Below are 24,312 nucleotides of genomic sequence, written 5' to 3'. Positions count from 1 at the left end.
AAAACAGCATTTGTACCTAAATTTAAACTACTCCACTAAGTTACATCAAGTTGTTTTTAACTTAAGACATACAGGCTTCACACACTTAGGAGATTGGCTGGTAACCAAAGAGAAAAACTCATGCCCATCTAGCCTTTGCTGGGTCTTTTCCAGGAAATATTCTTTCCCAGGACCACAATTAATAAAAGCGCTTAACCCTAACCATAGTACGTGTATATAGACATCGTAAGTACTCCATAAATGATTGTGGTTATTATTGGTTTTGATATTATAATGATTACTAATATTTAACGTTGCCTATCAAAATTATCACTTAAGGTTAATGCACTCTTTCATTCAGTAAGTAGTTTGGAGCTCCTCTGAGGAATAAGGCTTTGTGCTGAGCACTCTGAGGACAACAAAAGCTGGTAAGACATGGTCCCAGCCTGAAATGAAGTAGCTGGTTCACTCTGGCTTCCGTTACACCTGCAGCTCTCTCCCGGGGAAGGCTTTCTGCTCCTGATGACACAGCTGGATTCCTTAACTGTCAGTACACATTCACTCAATGAGAAACTTAATGAATAAAAAATATCTCCAGTGAATTAAAGGTAATTTTATACCAATTTCTGAGGCTCCAGAAATAATATACAGGCTAGGTGGACTTATCCTTTCCATACTTCCTTCTTCTCTTCTAAACCAATCTATATTATCCTTCCCTTTATATGCCAGAAGGAAAGATCTTTCTTTTTTTAAAGATGTAAGTCATTGCCTGAAGCTACTTTTAGTAGAAACATATTTACTATCATATCTCTAATACGACTCTCAAAAATCAACCACAAAAGTAGCGTTTAGTGGGCTACTTTTTGCAAACCACTCTGGGACAACATGAGAAGGAAGCACTTCTCGGTCACTTTTCCGGAAGGGCCATAGAAGTCCACATTTACAAGAAACTATTAGCTCCCTCGTCCGTATGCAGGTCTGCATCTGAGAGCAGCATATCCAGGATTTCCTGAGCAAATACTGTCATTTCCTTTTTAACGTGTCAGCTAAAACTAGATCAGTGCTGCCCTAGCTGCTGCCCTTGAATGAAGACCTCGTGCCCTGGCTACTGCTCACCGAGGCCAGGGCAGGGGCCAGTCAGGTATAGCCGCCGTGGCACTCACCTGTGTCACATGGATTGGTCCGTCGCTCTCACTACGCTCTGAGCAGGCAGGGCTGGTTCCTGGGGTGGCTGCTCAGTGTCCCATGATGTTATTCTGTGGCCTGTGCTGTAGTAAAGCTTGACTGCTAGAGTCCACCTTCCCAGCAGGTGATCCCTTTCCCTTTCCCCTAAGGCGAGTGAGCTCCAGCATCTCACCATGCCTACCTTTAGGATACAGTTTCTTACTGGAGGCAACAAAACAGAACAAAAAACAAAAAACCCCAATCGTGACTTTTGCAACTTATGTGACCTCTCAGTCTCACAGAAGGTTTTGATTTACTGCTAATTGTGACCATTGATGTCGCACTTCTTACATATTTGTACGATATTATGCATTGATTATCAGCCGTTCCTGCCAGATAGCATCCATATGAAGTAATCTTTAGCTTTTGCTCTTCCCCCAATATAGCAAGTAGGACCATATGAAATTGGGGTTCTTATAGGATCCCCAATATAAAAAGAATCTGCCGCCCTGTTACCACCATCACCAATGATTAATTGCAAAACTGCTCTTAGCCCACTTTTCAACTCCTTTTCCACAGCACCTAATGGCTCTGGCTGATACAGACTTCCTGTCCATCTCCGTCTGGGCCTTTTTGTCACTTCCCTCTTTGTGCTTGTGAGGTCAGCTGACATTCTTCTGTTGTTATTGTACCTCCATTAATGGGTCTTCTTGGCAAATGAAAGAAATAGCAATCTGAAATTAGGCAATTACAGCCATTGTCAAACTAGTCAACACAACAAGATGGGTGAGGCTGGTTAAGTTTTCTAAATGAATATTACTTCCTTTTAAATAAACTGTTATGTAAAATAGTTATAATAGAACCCATTACTTTGGATTCCACTAATGAGATAATTCAGACAAAGCCGGCATTTTGTTTTTAACTTAAGTTTGTATATAGTTATAATTTAATTACAAGAAATAGTCTGTAAATAAGTAGCGTAAACACAATTGGAGGAGTGACCTTTTAAGGTGCTTTTAGGTACTCAAAGGTACCTTATAATTTCCTACCAATAACTAAAATGTTGTGTAAAAATCCTGTCATTAAAGCAGAAGCTCAAAGGAATCCACAAATCAAAACCTTGATAATCTAGAAATACCGTGTTTAGTTAGCAAACAACGTCTTTTGAAAAGCAGCCTGCAATTCACTTTCCATGATCTCAGATTGCCATTTCTTTACCTACATCCATTGTTCAAAATTAGTGAAATTTTAGTATACGATCGGTGTTAAAATATCATAGAATGTAGTTTTGTTTTACCGAAGGCAGCTAAAACGTTTGACTTAAGTTTTTGCATCTGATTGTGTAGAGGAAATTTTTTTAGAAGACTCTACCCACACTCCCGCCCACTGCATTGCACCCTGTGGTAGTGGCATAGAGGAAGGTTCTTACTGCCTATCTCGAGCTTCGCATGCCCCATCTGTAAAATGGGGATAATCATAACCTACTTCATAGGGTTGATGGAATGATATAAAGTCCATAAGTTAATAAATCACATTGGTGCCAGGTAGGCCGGGTTCGAGGACCCAGAGATGGGGGTCCCACAGGACCAGCCAAGAAGGTCCCTGGCTTCATGCAGGATGGAAATCAAACATGAGCCAGGAGAAAGTGAAAGCAGAGTTCGTTGAAGATACATATATAGAGAGAGAGAAATACAGACAGAGCATCCCGGAGACTTGGAAAGGAAAGGAGCATGAGTCTCGTCTTTGCTTGGGGTGTGGGTTTTTATTGGCGCTTGTGGTCTGGTGCACATGGCCTCTTAGGCATCCAGGAACTGGCCGGAACAAGGACAGGGTCCAGGTGTCCCTCATAAGTCACTCATTCCCTGAAGCCAGGGGTCTTGGCTTCAAGGTTTTTGGAGTTAGTGGTTTGGGAGAATGTTTACGATGACCCCGCCTCGTCATTCCTTAGAGATTATCTATTGTGCTAGAAGACTCCAAAGATAGCAGTCTCTTTGTCCCTTATAAGCAGTACCTACGCCATTTGCATTACAAGGCAAGTATAGAGTGGGGTGGGGGTATAGGCCCTAACAAGAATAGGAGCTGGGAAAGGAGCAAAGGAAAACAAAAAAAAAGGCAAGGGGTCCCTTCAGTTTCCCTGTCTTGACAGAAAAGTAAGAGTTGAGTAAGCATTTATTCTCTTCCCTTTCCCTTTATGGCCTTTTCTGAGCATACTGCTTTGCTGCCCTTGGCTCTTCTTTGAAGCCCCCAAAAGAAGCTTAGATTCATGTCTGGGATTGACCTTCAGGTCTTCAGGGTCCATTAGAAGTGGGCCACAGAGCTGCCTCATTCTATCACCCAGCCTCCTAATTACAAGAAATGGCACAAGGTACCTTAAAGCAAAGCAAAGTTTAATTGTCATCTCTAAGGTATAGTTTCAAAAGTTCCTTGTTCTGCCGAAGTGCTGGGAATCCACACACTACCCAGTGCTCTGGATTAAGGCAGTGAAAACCACAATTCTTTCCTTCTTTTTTTTTTTTTTTTATGTTCAGTTAGAGGCTGTATAGTACATAATTAGCTTTTGATGCAGTGTTCAATGATTCATTAGTTAGGTGTAACACCCAGTGCTCATCACAACAGGTGCCCTCCTTAATACCCATCACCCTGTTACTCCCTCCCCTCTGAAACCCTCAGCTTGTTTCCCTGAGTCCATAGTCTCTCATGGTTCCTTTCCCTCTCTGATTTCTCCCCCTTCAGATTTCCCTCCCTTCCTCTGTTGCCCTCCGTGTTATTGCTAATGTTCCACATATGAAGGAAACCATATGATAATTGTCTTCCTCTGCTTGACTTACTTCACTTAGCATAATCCCTTTCAGTTCCATCCATGTCCATGCAAATTGAAAACCACAATTCTTCAAACAAACAAACAAACAAAAAAAACCCCACCAAACTCATGTTATGGGGCTGGGATTGCTAACAATTGACATCACACCCAGTAAGCATAAACTTTGGTCAATTAACTAACTATCCTAGAACTTAAAATCATGGAACATGATAGATTTTGAAGGGAGCAAGAGTGTCTTTCTTTCAACAAAACTGAGCCCCTGCACCAGACATTGCCCAGGCCATTATACTTGGAGACTAGCCTGGACTCTGCTAGGCTGGGTACCCTAGCAAAAAGCTCTGGCATGTTTGGTGAAGGGGGTGAAGGAGAAGAAAGTATCTGTAAGAAAGTGGGGCTGGACTGTAAACATAAAGGATACCTAAGGGACCTTTTTGCTTAGGGCGCCCTTGTGAGTGGGCCATTCACCCGTCTACCTGGGAAAATAATCAAGAAAAGGTTTGTTCCGGGGCGCCTGGGTGGCACAGCGGTTAAAGCGCCTGCCTTCGGCTCAGGGCGTGATCCCGGCGTTATGCGATCGAGCCCCACATCAGGCTCCTCCGCTGTGAGCCTGCTTCTTCCTCTCCCACTCCCCCTGCTTGTGTTCCCTCTCTCGCTGGCTGTCTCTATCTCTGTCAAATAAATAAATAAAATCTTTAAAAAAAAAAAAAAAGAAAAGGTTTGTTCCTTCTGCAGTGTAGAAAAGTGCATTGTTTAAGTCATTGCAAGCTCGGTGGAGAGAAACAAGCTCCAATCTATCGGGAGTGATATGTTTCTCTGGATATTCCATCATCACTTAGTCCACTTAGTACAACTGTTAAAATACCACATTTACAGCAAGTTGGACGTTCACTTGTCTGATCTAGAAGTGAAAGTGACATTTGGAATGTCTGCTCCTGCACAGCTCAATATCGTAGCCACTAGTTATGTGTGGGTATTTAAATTTAAATTATTTGAAGAAAAGTAAAATTTTAAGCTTTTAAACATTAGATGAAAAATTCAGTTTTTTGTCTTACTAGTCACATTTCAAGTGCTCCATAACCGCCTGTGACTAGTGGCTTCCATACTGGATTGCACCCATAAAGAGAATATCCATCACTGCAGAAAGTTCTCTTGGACTGCAGGGGTTTAGTATGTGCTATTATTACACTTGTATACTATGTTGTATCTTATTAATTCTCCAAAATAACCCTGAAGGGTTTCATTCCTATTTTTCGAATGAGGAAAGAATCTCAGACGGTTAAGCCATTCTCCTCTCACAGTAGCCACTGCAGAACCTGACCAGAGGTTAGTATTCAGTGAATGACAGCTGAGCTAGCAAGTGAGAGGCTCAGAAGTGTCTGACCCTGAAGCCCTAAAGTTCCAGCAAGAACAAGGTTCTGTTCTGCTGTTAATGCATTTTAAAATCAAATATTCGAGGGCACCTGGGTGGCTCAGTTGGTTAAGCGGCTGCCTTCAGCTCAGGTCGTGATCCCAGGGTCCTGGGATTGAGCCCCATGTTGGGCTCCCAGCTCAGTAAGGTATCTGCTTCTCCCTTTCCCTCTGCCTCTCTCCCCAGCTTCTGCTCTCTCTCTCACAAATAAATAAATAAAATCTTTATAAATAAACTAAAATGAAGTAAATAAAATAAAACATTTGTGAACTCTCCCTTTTCCTTACTCTACTTTCATGACAAAATACTAAGACATTCATAAAATACAATAATAAAACACAAAAAAGTAGAGTAAAATAATAAAATACAAATACTAAAATTCCTCATAAAAAGAGAAAGTATATTCCTGTTTTAAAAGGACAAAGTCGTAAGTGGATGTGCGGGTCTTGCTGTGGGATTAGAGAGGGATTGGTGATGGCACAGGTCTCTTTGGAGGTGGTAGAAATATTCTAATATTAGATTGTGGTATAAATTGTGTTCTGTAAATTTATTAAAAATCATTGAACTGTGCATTTAAAACGTGTGAATTTAATGGTAAATAAATTATGCCTCAGTAGTGCTGTTTTTTTAAAAAAAAAAACAACAAGATGTAAATCCTAAAACCCTGGGGCAGCCAAAAATTTAATGCTGAAAAGCTGCCAGAATTTTAGTGAGTCAAAGATTAGTTGCTGGCATTCCCTGAATTTCTCTAATGGTGATAAAAGGAGTGATGTTGCATCTCAAACAAAACACTGGGAAACTCTACAAGGTGTATATTATTATCCTCATCTCTCAGGGGACGAAGTGGAGACTCAGAAAGTTAAACTAAGTTGCCCAACATCCACAGCCAGGAAAAACTGGCCAGAGCATCGTATGTGACACCGTCTGGGTCCCCAGCCCATGGCTGTTCCCTCCCCTATGTCGTGCCCCCTCTCTGGGAATGAGAAGAAGCCCTTCCATTGTTTGACTGGAGATGGCTTTCCTTCTTCCAGGACAACAGTAAACTGATTTCCCAGTGTTTCCATCACTGTGTTGTATTTTGCACTCAAGATTCATGAAAGGCATGAATCTGTTTTTAATATTGAAAAGAGTGGAAAATGGGTCTGAGCCTTATGTGAATGGAAAGATTGGTGTTTCTTTCTTTTTTTAAAGATTTATTTATTTTAGACAGAATGTGAGTAGGGGGAGAGGGGCAATGGGGAGGGAGAGAATCCTCAAGCCAACTCCCTGTTGAGCACAGAGCCCCACGCAGGGCTCCATCTCAGGACCCCCAGATCATGACCTGAGCCGAAACCAAGAGTCGGCCACCTTACCGACTGAGCCATCCAGGCATCCCTCTTTCTTTGATGTTTACTAGGGTGCGTTATGTTTTGGCTTTAAATGACATCCCTGCAGGGTGCCTGGGTGGCTCAGTCAGTTAAGCACCTGCCTTGGGCTCAGGTCATAATCCTGGAGTTCCGTGATCTAATCCCACATGGGACTCCCTGCTCAGCGGGGAGCCTGCTTCTCCCTCTGCCCCTTACCCCGCTCTCATGCTGTCTCTCACTCTCTCTCACTCTCTCTCTCAAATAAATAAATGAAATCTTTAAAAAAAATGACGTCCATGGGGCGCCTGGGTGGCTCAGTCACTAAGCGTCTGCCTTCCGCTCAGGTCATGATCCCAGCATTCTGGGATCAAGCCCTGCATTGGGCTCCCTGCTCAGCAAGAAGCCTGCTTCTCACTCTCCCACTCCCCCTACTTGTGTTCCCTCTCTCACTGTGTCTCTGTCAAATAAATAAATAAAATCTTAAAAAAAAAAGATATCCATGCATATACATATACACCTGTATGTGCACATATACACATATTATATTTATGGAAAGTCTTCCAGCAGTTGCTCCCATTTCTCTCCTGATTTAGTTGGTTCATTGGAGACCAAGATGTGACTTGCCATAGTGTCTGCTTAGGAACTTTTGACGCTAGCCTCTGTCGTGCTTCTTGCACAGGTTTGGCTCACCTGATAAACTGGCTAGTTCACTCTTCACCCATTTTATGACATGGAATTCCGGAGAACGGAAAACTGGTGGGGCTGCATTTTCCAGGTTTTGCCAGAGCTAGTAATCTTTACATGTTCACGTATACCCTCTTGGCATCCCGCATTGTTCTCTTCTTGCCAGTTCCCTGTGCCTGATCATAAATGTGTAACCAGCTCTCTGGCAGCCCCCATCCAGCCCTGTTTTACCAAGCTTCCAATAGCCCCTTCCCTTCTAGATCCTTCCTCCAGTCTGGCCTAGGCAGTCTCCTCTTGCTGCTCTGTGGCTCTATTGTTCTTTTTTCTGAGCCTTTGTATATATCCCAGGTCCTTTTTGTTTTCTTTTCCTTCTTTCTCCTCGGATATGTCTATACCTTTTTCACCCAGTCACAACAAAACAAAAAATAAAAACAAGAAACCGTTTCTTTGCCAAGCCAGCAGAACACGTCCATGGGCCAAATTTGGGCTCTTGATGGCAGACTTCTGTTTTCCCCAGAACCCTGAGAGACAGCAGCAGGGATTTCTGTATTCAAAGAAATGTAGATGGCATTGAAAAAGAGAAAGAGGAAGAAAAACCAGAGTAAATGTCGAAATGCTGTAGCCCTGGGATTATGAAAACGAATCCTAGTGCTTATCTTTCCCTCTACCCATAGTTTTAGAAACAAGGAAGTAAACAGAAGCTTCTGCTTTTACGTATTTGGCAATAGCTGGACTTCTTAAGTAATTTTGAAATTTTCCCAGTCTTGTTCGCATTTCAAAATCAAGTTCATTTGCAGGAATCCTTTGAGTTGCTTCTCGTGTGCTCAGAGGTGATGGAATGCCAGGATGAAAAGTTGTTAAAGTAGTTTCGGGAATGAGCTGTCTCCTCGTGTCAACAGTAGACTGTCTATTTTAGTCGTTTGCCTCACTGCTCCAGCAGGGAGCCTGCCTGCTCCTGGACTACAGTCATCAGCCTCCCCAGCACATGTTTGCAAAACACGGCAAGTGCCTCCTTCCTGACTTCATGCAGCGCCATTATGTTGCGGTCCAGACACCTTCACACAGCCAGTCCAGGGCCTTAAAATGATCTGCAGCACATGTCACACGGCCGCAAAGCATCACCTAGAACTAACTCAGAACTGTTCTCATACATGTTTTAGAAACATTGTTTTCTTTCACTCTTACTCTGGATTCTTTGCAGGTATACCTAAATTTGGACAAAAGCTGTGTTCTAAGAGAACTCATTTAAAGGACTTCAAGGTAGCTTTTATTTTTCAGCAATGAGGGATTTATAGAATAGTCAGTCACCCTGTATTGATCCATTCTGTAGGTCCAGATTTTTCTCCAGTACTTTTGCACGGAGGAATTTGTTTATAATTTGTTTAACAAATCCATTTCCTCTTTAAAGGGCACTTCTAGAAGTGCTACGTAAAGTGCATGGATTTGGGCACACTGTAGTTATCACACTTATAGTGTAATCATTTTGCAATATGTAAGTGCATCAAATCGACAAATTGTACACTGCAAACTTACACGATGTTATATATCAATTATATCTCAATAAAGCTGGGAAAAAATAGTGTTTTCTTGACAACAAATACAATAAGAAAAATGGATACTTTTTGAGATGGGCGATTGTGCATATATATTATAAGGGAGTTGAAAAAACGATTAGAGTTTATTTTTTTTTAAAATCAATGTAGAGCTGTCAGGACTAGGAAACAGGGATGAGAATGACCATTTATTATGTGCTTACCATGTGCCAGATCCTGGAGTAAATATTTTAATATCAAGTGCAGCTCAGTGCAGGATTTCAAACTGCTGGTTCTAAGGTTGGACTGCCCAAGTTTGAATCAAAGCTTCGACACTGTTACAGGGATTCAGAGAGGTGAGGTGTGCAAAGCAGCTAGCTCTGTACTGGTACGACAGTGAGGACTAAGTCAATTAGCTGTTCATTATGTCTTATTCCATTTAATTCTTTGAAGTAAGCAGTGTCCCCATTGTGCACATGAAGAGACTGAGTCTGGAGTGGCCGAAGTAACTTGCATACAGTTTTCAAAAGCAAATTACAGAGGCAGAATGAAGAGCCAGGGTTCTGTTGGGCGTTCTGATAAAACCTCTCACCAGGAGTTACTGTCCTAGGCCACCAGGAAAATCTGTGCTAACCCTAACATTTCTAAGTTTAGGAAAACTTTCAAAGGATCCATTTCAGCAGTCAACCTTTCTTAGAGTCCTTTCTGCAATGGATAGCAGATTCTCAGCTATATGGGTAGGTCTGTGCTTTTCAAAATCTGTGCATGATGTATGAAACATGCCAAATACACCAGTTCTATCAATACCTCTGCTGTGTAAATGTCATCATCTATGCAAATATCAACTTGTAATGCCAGCTTAAGGATATCGTAAGGGTGACGTTCCTTCAGCAACCAGAACGCAGACTTCAAGGATTTTTTTTTTTAACTTTTTAACTAGCTGCTGTAGTTTTCATCTCTTCTTATGCCATGAATACCGAGTGATGCTGGGCACCTCCAGTACCTTGGCCACGTCTGTCAGGCTGGTTTTCGGTGTTGTTCAAATAGCCCTCCTAGATGTCTGCTTCTGTTGAGGACATCCTTGTTTTCATCTTTAAGTTAATGGCTTGGTGGCCATAGTGACCATGTATGGCTAGTGTAGGACAATGACTGAAGTTTTGTTTGGAGAGGGAGAGGGAGACAGAGAATCTTCTTTTTTTTTTTTTTAAGATTTTATTTATTAGAGAGAGAGAGACAGCCAGTGAGAGAGGGAACACAAGCAGGGGGACTGGGAGAGGAAGAAGCAGGCTCCCAGTGGAGGAGCCTGACGTGGGGCTCGATCCCAGGACTCCAGGATCACGCCCTGAGCTGAAGGCAGACGCTTAACAACTGAGCCACCCAGGCGCCCCGGAGACAGAGAATCTTAAGCAGGCTCCACACCCAGCATGGAGCCCGATGTGGGGCTCGATCTCACAACCCTGAGATCATGACGTGAGACAAATCAAGAGCAGGGCGCTTAACTGACTGAGCCACCCAGGCATCCCAATGACTTAAGTTTTAACAGAGAAAGAGTTCAATGGTGTGGTTACTAGAACTGGAAACTCACTTACTAAAGCAGGATTCTGCTTTGCTGTGTTGAAATCTTAGATAAATCTGTCTTCTGTAGCCCCAGATATGGGTAGAATTTAGCCCTTATAATAGGCTGAGCAACTTTTTCCCTCAGATGTGTATATAAAAAGGAGAATGGAATGAAACTTCAGGTCTGCAAATGAGTATGGGCTTAATATAAAAGATCGCATAAAACAAGAAGAAATGGAACTGGATATCACATAATTTTCATGCAGTTCACTTCCTAGCACTTAATCTAGTCAAAATATTTTCCTTCACAACATTGCTATCTTCTGAATTACTAAGATGATTAACTATATTCGGCCGTCTAAACGGACACCTGCAACAAAGGCGCAGAGCGTGTGCACCCACCCCTGTGCAAAGGAAGAGAACCCACTCCGGGATGCTGTTACGGATGTGATGATTGAAGAAGCTCTGCATCATCTCCTTTAAACCACTCTGGGCTTTCCTTCGCAGGGTTCAGCGGATTCCTACACGAGCAGGCCGTCTGACTCCGATGTCTCTCTGGAAGAGGATCGGGAAGCGATTCGGCAGGAGAGAGAACAACAAGCCGCCATCCAGCTTGAGAGAGCAAAGGTGATTTTCTTGCCCCTCTTTGACTCCCAAGTGGCGTGTTCCTCAGCAGGTAGCAGCTGCTTGTCCCCTGTGTCAGATTCTTCTGGAACAGTCATTTTATGATCATCCTGTTAAGGCACCAGATTGTAAGCCTTCCTGACCCATTCACCCCCTAAGAGAGGTTAGTAACATTCCCAGGGGGCCATTTCCTGAGACCCCGACCCTTCACCCTTTGTGTTAGGAATGGTGGTGAATTATTGGGCATCTTCCAGCTTCACAGTTGTGGCTAATATTAAGCTTGCCACTCCCAGTGTCGGCAGAGAGCCTCCTAGGGTACAGGTTGCTCCACCCGTTACTGACCCCTCATTCTCTGGGCCATCAGCCTTCATTTCTGGCTACCCGCGCACTGTTGTTTCGTGGGTCTCTCTACTGCTCCCTCTCTGTTTCAGTCTCCCTCCTCAAGTTCAGCATGAAGTTAGGAGCTTTGAAAAACTATTAGCATTTTGGCAAAGATGAGCAATCAAAGGCATTGCCAAAATAGAACCTCAGATGTCCCACAGATGTTCCCCATCTAGGAATCTCCGTACCCACAGGAGGCAAGAGGGAGCAAACTGCATTTTTGAATCTTAGAACTGGAAGAGTCGCTAGAGATCTCCTGTTCTATGTCTCCTAAACTGTTTTTTGTTTGTTCGTGTGTTTGTTTCTTTTAGCATAGACTCCTTTTGTCAAATGAAGTTTTATGCAAAATATGAGGCAGGGGTTGTGGCCAGCCTCTCTTCCTTGCCCTTCATGACAGACTCCTATGGCATATTGATCCAGTCTTCTAACTTTTAGAGGAAAAACTGAAGCTCGAGTAATATGAATTCCTTCCTTTTTCTGTTTTTACAGTAAACTGTTTATAAGAGCAGTAAGGGGAACAATGCCAATAACGAGGCACCTTCATTTGCTGTGACACATGCTATCTGTGCTTGGTTGGCTGAAGGGGGTGTGGGGCAGTGCCTGTGAAGGGACATGGGTAAGGCTGTAACTGGGGTCTTGCCTCAGTCTTGCTCCCCAGTCATGTTCTCAGCACAATAAATGAGCCACTAACAAAGCAGCCCAGGATTGCAGGAACCTTGTGTTCTCACTTGTGGCTAATTTTTGTTTTAGTTTTCTTTCAGAGTGTTTTGTGGCCTTCGTGGTCACCCAAATGGCAGCCGCAGCGCCGTTAGCTTAGGCTGCTGGTTTGCTTAGCCTCTGAGAGGCTGCACCCACCCAAGAGCACTTTGCTGGGGAGGAGTTTGCCTAAAAAGAGTTTCAGAACCAGCTTTTGTTACCTAGGGAGAAGGCGGTGCTCGTCCTTCTGGTCTACCCCTAACTGGCCTTTATTTTTCCTGGTAGGACAAGGTATTCATTTTACTGAGTGGGATTCCACAGGTTTTCAGATCTGAGGCTACTTCAAAAAATATTTATTTTACTCCCACCACCTCCTTTTAATTTAAGACCTGGCACACATTTCCTGTTTCCCAAGGGCTGTCTATTATCATTTAAAATAGCAAGCGTAAGTTTGAGGAGTAGAGGACAAAGCAGACAGCCCCCTCCTGTCTTTCCATCCTTCCCCAGCACTTTACGGTAGGATTCTTTGGGATGTTGGAAAGGAGCACAGGAGGGGGAAGATGGTTGGGCAGATTGGGTTGAATCATTTTTAGAGTCATCGCTGCAGATTTCTCTATGCTGCCAGGGACCGTGAAACCCATTTGAGACACCTCTTTGGAAAGTGGTTTCCCTTCCTGCCTGGTACTATCAATTATCTTATTATCCTTTTCAATATGAACAATCCCACTCTGTCTTCTTCCTCCACCCTTCTGCCGTGTTCTGTCCCCAGTCCAAGCCTGTAGCATTTGCTGTGAAGACGAATGTGAGCTACTGTGGCGCCTTGGACGAGGATGTGCCTGTTCCGAGCACAGCCATTTCCTTTGATGCCAAGGACTTTCTCCACATTAAAGAGGTAAATGTAGGACTCTTTGCGCCCCTTAACCTGCCACGAGGCAAGAGCCGGAATCAGCTCTGAGCCAAAGTGACCCGAGAGAAGCCCTGAGGAGCTGTCAGTGTGTTACCTCATTTAATTTGCTGGGCTTTCCAAATCCTTTCATTCTCACTGAGATCTAGAAGACTGAGATCATTGCTTGGATGATCCCACATTTAAAACATTGCATCACCGTCATCATAGGATGGATTTAGGACAGACCTGTGGTCCCCTGGTCACCTTTTAATCACCTTGCACAACTGCAGAGCCACAGGTCTATGGATCCAACTTAGGGAAACATGGAGTTTGGTGGCACGACGCCTACCCGTGAGGGACCATTTACAAGGGATATTGTAATTATAAACATCTCTGCTGTAATCCTGTGGACCTTGACCTTGGAACCAACACTACAGAGTATAATTAATAATTTAAGTATTAAAACTAGGAAGAGGGCAGAGGACTTTGGGAAACAGAAAGCTTAAGGGATTGAGAGGTATAGGGAGGACTTGAGGACTTGCAACTTGGCAGGTGGAATGATGACATCAAAAAATCATTTAGTCAACCTAAATTGAAATCCTGCTTCATCTCAGACATTGTGCAGGGCATCAAGAGATCAGAGATGAAGGCACACTGTCCCTGCTTCCAGGGAGTTCTGAGTCTAGTGGAAAACACTGGCAGACGCCTAGTTTCTGCCCTGGATGAAAAGCTCTACTGTAGTAAAATTGAATAGGTGTTGTGGGAACCTGATGAAAAAGAAAGTCCCCCAAGAGGGACCACCTGGCTGGGAAAGGAGGATCAAGGGGTAGGGCGCTCTACAGAAATGGTGAGGCCTGAGGGAGTTCAGGCCGGGTGGGTGTGGGGGTAGATCTCGTGGAAGCGGCAGCCAGGAGCAGTGCAGCACGGCTGGAGGGCAGGAAGTAGGGAGTGGTACAGGGGATGGGCGAAGTCACAGAGGCAGGGGCCTGATAAGAAAGGACCTCTTTGGCCCTGACAAGGAGCCTGGACTTTATCACCAAGCAGTGGGCTGGAGAGAAATTTTAAATAATGGACAGGTGCCACCAGCCTTGTGTCTTATAACTCTGATGCTGAAGGAGTGTTGCAGAGGCTGGACGGAGATTGCAGCAGAGAGGCTGGAGAGAGGGAGCAGCTTGGAGGGAAGAGTGAAGAGGCAGCAGACCGACTGGAACTGGGAGATTTCACATGGGCAGGGATATTGGAGAAAGTGAAATAGAGAGAAAGGAAGGAAGGAAGGAAGGAGAAAGGCCAGTTCTACAGCTCACTAGAAAGGGTAGAGGGTGGTGTCAGCTTTCAAAATAAAGAAGGCCGGCGGTGGGCAGGGGTCGCTCTGGGGATGAAGGGGGGCAGATAAAGAAGGCAGAGAGGGGAGAAGCCTTGTTGCAAGGTGGATGTGGTTGTGAATTGGCTTTTAGGTACACTGTATCTGGGGTGCTGTGAAAGCCCTGTGAAGACACTTAATAGGCCTTTACCCACATAATCTGGAGTCCAGAGGAGAGGAATTGCAATCTGCCCTTCCTAAAAGCTTTGAGTTCCAAAAGGAAAATGCATTGTAGCCAGAAAAAGGTAGTATGGAATCGAGGGAGTGTTTTTAAATTTTTATTTGCTCTTTTGTTTTTTTAAGATAGGAAAGATTTCAGCATGTTACCCATGCTGAGAGTGAAATATATTGGAAGGCTCGCTGATTGAGTGAGGGGCTGGAATAGAGGGGAGGGATGGCATCTGGAAGATGGGCACAAGAATTAGGCCAAGTCAGGAGCACAGTCTTGCCGGCCTTGTTCTACACAGAGCTTCCCGATGGGGCTGGGGGCATACACTGGCAAATAGGCACACCCTCATGCCCCTCTAAAAAGAGAATGGGACTAGTAAAGTGAAACCTGAGGCAGTGTGACCAATAAAAACCGATCATTCCACATCACTCAAACACCTGCACTTACCCCCAGTCTAAAATGAGATGCAGGTGGTAAATATATAACAATTTTGCAAATCATTGCTTTGAAGCATTCTACAATGGTATTAGTGACACGGAGACGTATTCATAGTTTTAACACTTTAACCACCTGATAGCAAGTAGGTCAAACATCTGGAGGTCTACTTTGCATTGTGCCCGTGTGAGCTGGTTGAGGCTCTAACTACATTTGTTCCTTTGTTCGGGTACTCATTCAAGATACAGTTCTTGAAAATTTGTGTTCAAGTATGTGCCAGGACCTGGCAGATGTTGTCTGACAGCTATAAACAAAGTGGACAGATTCCCTCCTCTCGTGGACTGAAATTCTAGTGGGGAGACAGATCATGAACAAATAAATAATTCCAAATTGTGAATGCTTTGGGGGGAAAAACGAAGCAGATGCTAAAAAATTTAAAATATAGGGATGAGGGTGTTGTATATACTTTTAAGTACAGGGGTGATCAGAGAAGGCCTTTTGGACAATGTGAACTTTAAGTAGACACCTGGAAGATGAAGAGGAGCCAACCTTAAAAAGAGCAAGAGGAGGTCTTCCAGGGAGAGGAAACACCATGTGCAAAGGCCCTGCAGTAGGAGAAAAACCTGGCACAATCAGTTAACTAGAAGAAGGCCATATGACTGCAATGCAGTGAGCCAGGGACCTAGTAGCAGAAGACAGCCATAGAATTAAGCAGGGCACAGGTCATAGAGGACCTTAAAGTGATGATGAGACTTTAGATTTTATTCTAAGTGTAATAAGAAGCCATTGAAGACTTTAAAAGCAAAGGAGTAGGATGAATTTATTATTTTTTTAAAGGCTACTTTGATTGTTGTAGAGACCATGGATTGGGGTGGGATAAGTATAGAATCAGGGAGACCATTAGAACCATTCAATGGAATTGAGCCAGCATGGCAGCAGTGAGATGGAAAGAAGTAGACAGATTTGAGATCTATTGCAGACTTTCAGTGAAGAGTGGTGGTGATGGACCAGGTGAAGAAACTAAGAGTGAGGGAGACGTCATGCATGATCAAGCAAATCAATATTTGTGAACTGAGCAATGGGGATGGAAAATACTAAGGTGGGGAAAGGACAGATGGGGAGGGGACATCTCGAAGGATATATCAAGTAGAAGTTAGATATTAGAATCTGGAACTTCGAGGAAAGGGTTGGGCCAAAGATGTCAATTGAGGTCATTAGATTATGTGTGGCATTTAAAGCTGTGATAATGATTGAAGTCACCTAAAGAGGGAGTAGAGGGAGAAGAAAAGGCAGCCCGACATCAAACCCGAAGGAATTCCATCCCGCAGAGGTTGGCTACATGAAATGACTCAACAAATAAGGAAACGGAACTGGAGAAGCCTGAGATACAGGAGGAAAACCAGGACAGAGCGATGTATGGATATCAAGGGAGGAGTGTGACCCAAAGAAGGAAGCAGTCAGCTGTGGCGAACGCTGTGTGACATGAGGAGTGAGGAATGGACTTTGGGTTGGCAACATGGCGGTCAGTGGCACAGAAGTCATTGGGACGATTGTCTGGAAGCCAAATGAAGGGGGATGAGGAGAGAAGGGGAGTTAGGAATATGTTCAGCAAGGGTAGAGCATGCTTTCAAGGAAGTTGACACTGACCAGGTAGTAGACTGAGGAGGATATGAAGTCAAAGGTTTTCTTTTGAGACGGGAGCTTGTGGAACACCCACATGTGCTAATATTAACAAACAGAGGGAGAGGTTGATGGGAAAGGAAAGGTAGGCAAAGTTGTACAGTTTTTGAGTAGGCAAGAAGAGGGGATCCAGACCCCCAAGTTGAGGGGGGGCGAGATTTTTGATAGAAGGGGACCACTTACCCATTGTAACATGCAGGGAGAGGATGGGTACAGACACACACGGTTCAGAGCCTTGCTAACAGGAAGCTGGGGGTAGCATCGACTTGATTTCTACCTTCTCAAGGCATATGAGGTGAGGATATCCACATTGGCCTGGTAGACAAGGACCCTAAGCCTGAAACATGTGCCCTAGCATCTGAATGGTTAAGTGGATTGTCTCACCATTTCCATCAAAAATGACCAAACCCTATTCATTAGTTGCTAACATCCATTGTTTCCAAGGAGAAGCAGAACTTTAAAAGGTAAGGGAAGTTCTCGCATATTTTATGCACACCCACTCACACCTACATTCCAACCTTGCTGTATGTTATTGCTTCCCTCCATTCCATCGATATTCTCAATTTGTCCTGTTGGCTGGTTTTTGATTTATATGTTCCTTGATCAGTGACTTTCTTGTCAGATGGGCAGTTTGATGTATGGTATTGAGCTGGTAATCCTACGTGGATTAGAGCCGCTTGTTTTCAGATCTTGAAATACCCGATAAGAAAACATCTTAGAAAGAGAAAGTACTAATCATGTTAGGGAAATGAGAATGAGAAGGATTGGAGCAACACTAGGGGACCTTCCCAGAACCCCTGGCACATACTCCGGGAGCACCCGTGCAGATCAACACATTTCTGTAATCAAGTTGTCCCCTCTCCTCTCATCTGTCATCTAAACAGCCATCTCTTACACTCGGCGGGGTAGCTCAGAGAACTTCCATTTACATTGAGCCAGATTCTCAGTGAGCTTTAGATGCTTCCTACAACGAAGCTAAAACAGATTGGGAAGTTGCCATGAACCGTTTCTGGAAGCCCTTTAAGGTCGCTTGGGTACCGTTTAATAAATTAGTGTTCTAGCGGGCTAACTTATGGTTCAGGAAGTAACTTAAACCCTAGGACACTCTGACTCATAGTCTGCTTTGTCCCCACCACAAGAAGATTTACATTCCAGACCTGGGCACCAAAGATTCTAAACGGGCCCCCTTGCCTTTTGTTGATTCCAAAATAAACAGGCCTGTTATTTCAGGCCTGTTGTCCTGAAATACAAGATGGGAAGATGGGAAAAATCAAGACTTCGATTGTTCAAGATTTTATATTAGGTCAACTCACATTTCTTTATTTTTTTTAAGATTTTATTTATTTTTTTGTCAGAGAGAGAGCAGGGGAAGCAGGGGGAGCAGCAGGCAGAGGGAGAAGCAGGCTCCCCACTGAGCAAGGAGCCTGATGCAGGACTTCATCCCAGGACCCTGGGATCATGACCTGAGCAGACACTTAACCATCTGAGCCACCCAGGCGTTCCCCTCAACCCACATTCCTGAAGCGCAGTCTCAAGCTATGTGCCCTGCATGCCTCCTGCAGGAGTTGTGTGCATAATAAAGGCCAAATCCCTAAGTCATATCGTTTTGCTTTTGAGTGTGAGGCTGATGCTGAGAATTACTCACAGCTATGCAGAATTTCACGCTGCAGTGAGTTAATGAAACCATCCATTTCTCCTTCACAATGTGTCAGTGTCATATACATATAAATTTCACTTTTCTCTGAGCTAAGCAAAGTGTACTCCATATAGTTTTTCATTTTGAAAAAAAAAACATACTTTTTGGATCAGAGAAAGAGAGTTACCTTGCCCAACACTGATGAAGACAAAGTTTTTGTAATCATCTCTGGAGGATGTAAACAATAGGACCGAACCTGCTTTCTAAAAATCACCTACCTGAAACCTTCCTTTGAGGCAGGTGCCTTGGATTAAATATGCCTTCTGATCTAGGCTTCAGCAAATCTGTAATTACAAATACAATTTTGCTCACCCACTGAATAAGATCATGTTCACAGAGTCTCACCCCATACTGGCTGAAGCCTTTGCATGGGTTTACTTTCTGATTTTACATGTCATGGAACTTTATGTAAATAGAAATCCTGGTGTTCCTATTGGACTTCAGGCCATTTGGAGATTATTTCAAAAACTCCACGTGTACAATATGCTTAACTTTTGTAAGAGGAGGCTTCTTTTTCATCTGAAAAAGATCTGAATTTGTAAACCTATATTTGGAAGATGACAATTCTTCAGTGAGAGTAGATTACAGAGAGTATCATGGAATCTTTACCTGAAAGCTTTGACAAATAACTGACAGTTGAATGTATTTCATCTCAGATTTGTCTGTCTTGTTCTCCAGGGTTCCAATTACACTGATGCATAGTTATCCCTCTAAAATCTATTTCTTAAGAATTGGCTAGGGCTTCTTGACAAGGACCAAAGGAATCCAAAGGTTAGGACCCAACTTTAGTCCAGGGATTGGCAAACTGTGGCCTGCAGGCTGATTGCAGCCTGTAGTCTTTTTTAGAAAGAAAGGGTTAACTGAAACACAGCCATGCTCGCATGTTCATGTATTGTCTATGGCCACATGCATGTGACAATAGGAGGTTTAAGAAGTTGCAACAGAGACCATGTGGCCTGCAAAACCTAAAATATTTACTATCCGGGCCTTTAGGTAAAAAGTTTGCAGACTTTGGCTTTAGTCCGTGAATGCTTAGATATATATAACATAGTATGATATAATATAAATAGTGTTTATATAACAATATAGTATAATATAAACAGTATTTGGTTCTTCTGGTCCTTGGAAATTAATTAATGGTATGCGAAGATAAGTGAATTACTACTGATAGCAGTTTTATATCTGCATTCCAGAAATATAACAATGATTGGTGGATAGGAAGGCTCGTGAAGGAAGGCTGTGAGATTGGCTTCATCCCAAGTCCACTTAGACTGGAGAACATACGGATTCAGCAAGAACAAAAAAGGGGACGTTTTCACGGAGGGTAAGGCTCCTTCGTTTCTATAAACTTACTTGGAAAGGTGGGTAGAAAAATAAGATGATGTTTTCAGGTTTGCTTATTAGGTTAAAAATGTATGCTTTCGGAGTAAAAGGAAGTTGTCTGTGTATGAGGTGTTTTTGAAATTGACACAGGGGTTTCAGAGACTTCACTCTCCCCACTGCATGTGAACTCCACAGTGGAAACTTCTCTGTGGCCTCAGCATACCTTCCTTGGAAATTTACCTCTCCTCCAGGAGAGTCATATGGGGCCTTCTTTCTCAGTATAGGTGGGAACCTGGCCTGACCCGGCACTGGGGCCCTTCCTGGTTAACTCTCGGAGAACCCCTCTCAAGTGGGCGTGGAATGCAATGGTACACTTGCTACCATCCCACCACTAGAAACACCTGTCTCCACCCAGGGCATCTGCCATCTCTTGCTAATGGGATTGAGACACCGTCTACCTTGGGATGATTCAACCTCTAGTGAACTAATGAAACAGCCACAAAAATCTTAGGGTGCATGTATTTGTAGGTCCCAGAGACACAGGCAAAGCCTGAGAAAAGAGAACTCAGAATCACACTGAGCCTGCGAACCTACACCGAAGCGTGGATTTGATATGTGTTATCATTTTTTGAAAGACCTAAAATAGAAGCAGTTCTTTCTCTTGACTCTCAACTTCCTTTTTCTGTTGGATCCTTTTCTGCTTCAGAAACTCCTCTGTTCTTTATGGGCCCTTTGCCTTTGTCTTAATGGGAACTTCTTAAACAGTGATAAGACATCCCAAAAGTACAGTTAGCCCCACTTTTTTTTAATTCTAATTTTTAATTTTTAAATTTTTTTAAAGTAGGCTCCATGCCCAGCATGGAACCCAAAGCAGAGCTTAAACTCATAACCCTGAGATCAAGACGTGAACTGAGATCAAGAGACACTTAACTGACTGATCCACTCAGGTCCCCCAACCCACTTTTAATTATCAATCTTTTTTTTAGTATTTAACATGACTGCAATATTATTGATTATTAATTCCTCTTATTCCCTCTTCTCTTGACTGTTTATCTCTCTTGCTGCTCCTTAAACACATTAGGAACACATGTTCCTACCTCAGGACCTTTGCACTTACTAGTTTCTTCTTACTAGAACCCTTTTCTTCATATTTCCACCAGCTCATTCCTTCATCTGCTTCAGATCTTTGTTAAATATCACCTTTCCAGTGACCCCTTACCGCCACCATCTTTAAAATTGTACCCACTTCCCTTCCTTTACTTCCTATCTCTCTCCTGACTTAGTTTTCTCCGTTGTACTTACTATTGTTAGAAATACTATATATCTACCTGTTCATCTGTTTGATAGTGATATCTCTCACCAAAATCTGTCTCTGTAAGGAAGAGATTTTGTCTTTTCCCACTACTGTTATATTCCTAGTTTCTAGAACAGTGAATACTCAATAAAAATTTGATGAATGAAATAATAAATGTATTATTATCATTTCCAAAGTTGTTATTTTATTATTATTATTTCATAACGTTATTATGTACTGGGGAGCCTGGGTGGCTCAGTCATTTAATTTTGGCTCAGGTGATGATCTCGGGGTCATGAAATGGAGCCCCGTGCTGGAGCCTGCTTGAGAGTCTCTCTCTCCCTCTCCCTCTGCCCGACCTCCGCACCTGCTGTCTCTCTAAAAGAAATGAATAAAATATTTAAAAACAATAATGTTATTATGTACTTTTGAACTAAAAGAGTAAAACCAAGAGCTCACAGACGTGATCTTCTTTTTCTTTACACCAACCCTGTGAGGTGTACTGTCTTCTGTAGGTAGGGAAGCTAAGGCTCAAAGACATGAAATATGATATCCAAGGTGCGGCAACTAGTAAATGGTAAAGCCAGGATGAGAAATGAGATTGTTCTGACCTAGGGACCGTGCTCTCAAGCACTGAGAGGGAAGAACACTGGAGAAGTAGGAAGGTGGTCTCTCAAGGGCCTCTATGGGCTCCTGGGAAGCTTCCAAACCCACAGGAGACCAATGGAACAATCTTCCATTCTAGGTCACAAATAATATTACCATGTTATTACCATCTCTTCTTAATTCTGACTCCCATATAATCACTTTTTAAAAAGAAATGCTTCTTCTAGCTCTTATGGCTTGTTTTGAGCTATGTTTGACATCCAACTTGTGCATCCAACTGGTGACTAGTATTAGTTAAGCATCAGTTCACAATAGTGGTTCTGTCCTTGATTTTTCCGCCGAATTTCTGCATTGAATAACTGGGAGAGATACTTGTGCAAAGTATGTCCAGGTCCCAGTTAGTTCCCCACCTTCTCTGAGAAATAGGTCAAAGAAAACATTTGGGTAGATTCTTGAAGTTCTTCTCCAAAGCAGGATTTGATGTGTTTTGAATTATTTAGTAGGATTTAGGCCAAAGAAAGCTTTGTACTTTCAAGTTCTATTTGCAAGGAATCTGGGGAATGAGTCCTAAGTTCCTTTTCTATATCCCAGGAAATCCAGTGGAAACTCTTCTTCAAGTCTCGGAGAAATGGTATCAGGGACATTTCGAGCAACACCCACATCAACAGGTGAGGGTTTTAGTTTAACTCCTTTTAATAGAATGTTTTTCTTTCTTAATATTTGAGCGTACAGATGAGTATTTTTACTAATTTGGAAATGATTTAAAGCCTTGATTTAAATATTCTTCTCCTTAATATTTCATTGCTCATTTGCTTTCTATAGTAATTTGACTCTATTTAAAGAATACTTGTGATACTACAAATGCAAATCATTATAATCTAATTTTGAGAAATCTTATTTACCCCCCAGAGCCAGTAACTGTCCATTGTTCATTATCCCACCCAAGAACCCAACAGATTTTAAAGTGGTGAAGGCCAATTAAAGAAAAAAAGTTGTAGACTTTCAAGAAAATGCTCTGTTCCAGTCTCCATGGGTAACTTTAGATGGTGTAGCCTGGGCTGCGGAGATTGGAAGGGTTGAAGCAGAGAATGGGCCTGGATGATCTCATTTCTATTTGGACAGCAGATAACCGTGCTCTGGAATTAATGGAAATAAAGGGACAGTGGTGGTCCAATCAGGAGCTGTTATATATTTGGTAATTATGGAAATATTCAAGCAAGAATTTTTCTTCTACCACAGTCCCTGACTCCTGTAGTCTAATTTGTGCTGGCCCAGAATTGGTGCTGCGTTAGGGCGTCTGGTATCACCAACTCAGAAGGACAAGTCCAAGGTCTATCCTGGCCTACTATAACTGCAGTAAATGTGATTGGTTCTGGGGTAGTTCTGAGTACTGGGTTCTTGTTGGTGTGGATCCTTCCTGATCTTCCAGTCTCTGAACCGAACTAGGTCTCTGGGTTGTCCCCAAATGGACCGGACCTACTTGGATGGCTACAAAACCAGTTTAGTCAGATATCGAAATATTTTGCCTCATCCCCATTTGTTGGACATTTATGTCATTGCAGCTTTGCACTATTACAAACAAGAAAGAACAGGAGTAACCAGTTATAAATTTATTTGAAATTAACAACAACTTAGTAGGAAAAATATGTCAATATCCTGGAAAGTAGGTAGAAAACTTAAAAACACATAAGGGACTGCAAAATTTTCTCATGGTTCATCAAAATTACAAATCCAAAAATAACTAGTGATTGAGGTGAGGATCATTTTTACCCAAATTGTTATTCTAAGTTTTTTTTTATGAAATTTTATTTGTCCACATTGTGCTCAGCTACACTGTATGCTGTGTCCAGCAGGGAACATCCTATTGCCCATGGCTGGCCCAGAACTTCCGGTGTTGTTATGAAGTCCACCTCCACACCACCCAACATGAAATCAGGATATAAGGTCATTCGTACAAGGAGGAAATTGTCTGGTTTTCTTTTTTTTTTCATTTTTCTTCAAAATTGTCTTGTCCAGAATGGAATAATAGAGTAGTGCTCTGCAGAGTGGGTAGTTGTCAGATGATGAGAATTCTAGGGACAAATTGGTACATTCTTCCATCTTTTAAAATCATGTACTATCATTTACAGAGATTACGTATTTTGATATGGCTCTCATTGTTGTCTTTTAGCAAAACAGAAGCAAAAAGTGGTAAGTTGTGTTTCTTTTTTAAATCTACTGTTAAGGTTTCTATCCATACATGCCTGCAATGCTCCATTTCAGTGACCCAAATGGCTAGAAAATAAGGGATGAGCCTCCTTGGTGGGGACCTGTGGTAACCATTTCTCGTTTGACCTGAGAGTTATGAACACTGTGGCGGTTGAGGAGGTGTGCTTAGCCTCACCTTGTCACACATGTCAAATCATCTTTTTCAGACGGAGCACATTCCTCCTTACGATGTTGTGCCATCCATGCGTCCGGTGGTGTTAGTGGGGCCGTCACTGAAGGGTTATGAGGTACAAATACCAATCTGTTATGCTTCAGTTGTTGATCAAGGACCTAGGAGACAGCTGTTGGGAGCTTGCTCCTCTAGGGTCTGCTTACATATAAGTACTGATGGAGCCAACTCCCCTCCTATGAAGGCGGGTGGCACAGTGTGGGGCTGATGTGACCCTTCACTCTTGCTTCCTTC

General features: G+C 42.9%; 1 protein-coding gene across 7 annotated transcripts in view; it reads left to right on the top strand.

Moving 5' to 3' along the window:
* The window catches only part of CACNB4 (calcium voltage-gated channel auxiliary subunit beta 4), a 240,737-nt gene that overhangs the window by 177,856 nt on the left and 38,569 nt on the right, over positions 1-24,312 (top strand). For 6 of the 7 annotated variants that reach the window (XM_034654569.1, XM_019806909.2, XM_034654573.1 and 3 more), the window contains 6 exons: positions 10,999-11,118; positions 12,962-13,084; positions 19,612-19,742; positions 22,233-22,309; positions 23,812-23,831; positions 24,056-24,136. In XM_034654569.1, coding sequence (XP_034510460.1) covers positions 10,999-11,118; positions 12,962-13,084; positions 19,612-19,742; positions 22,233-22,309; positions 23,812-23,831; positions 24,056-24,136 — 552 coding nt within the window. Of the gene's footprint in view, positions 1-10,998; positions 11,119-12,961; positions 13,085-19,611; positions 19,743-22,232; positions 22,310-23,811; positions 23,832-24,055; positions 24,137-24,312 lie in introns of those variants that run through there. The other variant, XM_034654574.1, reaches the window with a different exon arrangement.

Source organism: Ailuropoda melanoleuca, chromosome 2 (assembly GCF_002007445.2).
Source record: "Ailuropoda melanoleuca isolate Jingjing chromosome 2, ASM200744v2, whole genome shotgun sequence".
Classification (NCBI taxonomy): Eukaryota; Metazoa; Chordata; class Mammalia; order Carnivora; family Ursidae; genus Ailuropoda; species Ailuropoda melanoleuca.
The sequence above is the reverse complement of the archived record's forward strand: the minus strand, read 5'-3'. Positions and strand labels throughout refer to the sequence as shown.